The following is a 2,492-nucleotide window of genomic DNA, read 5'->3' on the forward strand; positions in this document are numbered from 1 at the left end:
GTAGGTTTTCTATGTTTCTACTCAGAAGACAGCCACTGGGATTTTCCCACCTTCCTTTAATTTGCTCTTACTAATCAATCCCAAATGCCGATTGGCCGCTAGTTGATTGGTCACCGATTGCTCTATTGCCCCTCGGACAGTGAGCCTTATTGAAGTTCCCTCCTCTCCAGATTTCCGATGTCCAGGTTAGCCACTAGTGAAAGCTACCGGACTTACCTCTCAGTGATGACCGTGTCAATACCAGCAACATGACACTGGCAACCGAGTACATTGTCTTAGACAAGACACCTGCCAAATCTAATGCCACTCCCCTTCGCACTACATATGGACTGCCGTCTATGTATGCATATTGATCTGTTGTCCCCACATGTTCATTGATCTCTTTCCCTCTCTGCAATGTAAATACTCCAGTTCAAGCCATCTCGTGCGTGTGTGCTTTTATTTGATATGTAGTTACACAGACACAATGCAGGCTGACATTTGAGTACAGAAGCGATGACCATAAGTTTCTCCATTCCTCCAACCCTGAGACAATTTCAGATCTAGATTCTTTGTTGTTCTCACAGTTCCAGTCCAAGAAATACATTTGTCTCTTTCACATTTTGCAAGTGTCATGTAAGAAACGGCAAGAAGAAAATACACAGAAATAACTGTTACCTAAAATTTTATTGGTGGCTTATTATACAAATGCCCCAAGTGAACATGCTGTACCCATCTGCACGCAATGCAACAAGGACTGATCGCTTGGAATAACTTTACAATTGACTTAAATTGTGGTGCTCCTGGCAATATTGTAATGTCATTATGGCTGCAGTAATAATTAGGCTGAGTGATGACACCTAACAGCTTTTCAAACATTAGTAGAATGTAGAAAGGCACCAACTTTATGAATTAATGTATACTCCAATAGAAGTTAGGAATTAAACCTCTTACATTGCATAAACAACTGATTAACACATGTGCACAAACTGCATTCCATTCCAACAGTTGCTACATTCTCTCATGACTCATGTGGTCCTTTCCGTGGATGCAGACTTCTGGGGAGCACGAGCACACTTCAGATTGGCATCATGCACCGCATCCCACATCAGTAGCAGTTCGAAAGGCCGAAAACGGTGCACTAGCAGCAACTCACGGTAATAGCAAGGATTGAAAGATTCATCTTGGGTTGAAGGAACCCTGACTCCAGCTGTCCTAAATCCGCTATGGGAGTGTGGGGCTAGTCCAGCCTTGGCCAGACACATCCCCAAAAATACATCATCAATGGGGTATAGTTCAAGGGCTTGGGCTATGTGGAAAATGATGTGAGCTGTATACACAGACATAAGTATGCCCGCTCCACCAATGTATGGTGGGTACGACTTGATGGTGGTCACTATTTCTGGCACATAATACTTGCTCGACTTCTGGCGTTTGGGTCCAAACCCATAAATGAGACGGCCCACAAACAGGTGTTGGTGAACCTTCATGTCTAGCAAGTAATCAACCATGTTATCGGTATTGGCAAAGACATCATCATCTCCATTGAAGATGAATTTAGCACTGGGGCAAAATTCACTGACCCACTGCAGCAACTTGTATTGTTTGAGGGTGAGGTTGAAAAAGGTATCCAATAAATCCCATTGTAGGATATCTCTGTGTTCTCTGTTTTCCATGGCTAACAGCTGATTCAATTTCCTACTTTCTTTTTGGTCAGGAGAGACACCAGAAATAAAGACTCTCTTAATTAGGACCCCATTGGATTCGCGTTCTCTGCCCCAGGTCTTCCTTATCATTTCCCGCCGATCCTGGTTGAAAGGGTGAGATTTGATGACCAGGAGCAGGAAGACATTCTGAGATTCTTCTCCACCACCACATTTGTCTGGAACATTTTGAATCATGTCAAATTCTCGACAGTGTTTATACATCAAGAAGTTTTTAATGTGCTCTTTCTCTTGATGAAATGAGGACAGGTGCAGCAATGTCCTGTTCGCGTGGCACTTTGGCTTGAGCACTGATTCAGTTGCATCAGCAGTAACAACCTTGGGCAGGTCATTGCGATGAACAGATTCTGCAACATCAGTCTCTCGACGTTGGCCATTATCCCAGAACACGAATAACAATCTCAGAGTAATAACAACACCCAGCACTACTTTCTCATAGAATCGCCAATGTCCGCTCATCTTTCACCTGAAGTAGAGAAAAATATGGATTAATTCAAAGTACTTTACATTTACATGATGCTTGAGAAGAATGGGAAGTTTAGACTGTAATGAGGTTCACTAATGCTTTGTAATATTGACCCCAAAATGGTGGTGAGGTAAGGAATAGGCAGAGCCCTACAAGCTGCTGAAAGTTTAATTGACCTGATGCATTCCATCCCAGCAGAAAAACAAATCTACCTATAGGATACCATCTCTGTCATTAAAATGAAAATCACATAGTTTATTTCTGGGCCTTAAAGGTATATGATTCCAAAGGGTTTATTGCACCTCGCTTCACAGCTCTCGTCA

The 2,492-nt window shown here is 42.7% G+C and overlaps 1 protein-coding gene across 1 annotated transcript; it reads right to left on the reverse strand.

Annotated features, from left to right (window-relative positions):
* Nucleotides 1-1,007: 1,007 nt before the first annotated feature.
* On the reverse strand, nucleotides 1,008-2,162 carry LOC132389683 (N-acetyllactosaminide beta-1,3-N-acetylglucosaminyltransferase 3-like). The gene has a single exon (XM_059962234.1). The coding sequence runs from the start codon at nucleotides 2,160-2,162 to the stop codon at nucleotides 1,008-1,010; it is 1,155 nt and encodes a 384-aa protein (XP_059818217.1).
* Between the last annotated feature and the right edge of the window lie 330 nt (nucleotides 2,163-2,492).

Source organism: Hypanus sabinus, unplaced genomic scaffold, assembly GCF_030144855.1.
Source record: "Hypanus sabinus isolate sHypSab1 unplaced genomic scaffold, sHypSab1.hap1 scaffold_625, whole genome shotgun sequence".
Taxonomy (NCBI): domain Eukaryota; kingdom Metazoa; phylum Chordata; class Chondrichthyes; order Myliobatiformes; family Dasyatidae; genus Hypanus; species Hypanus sabinus.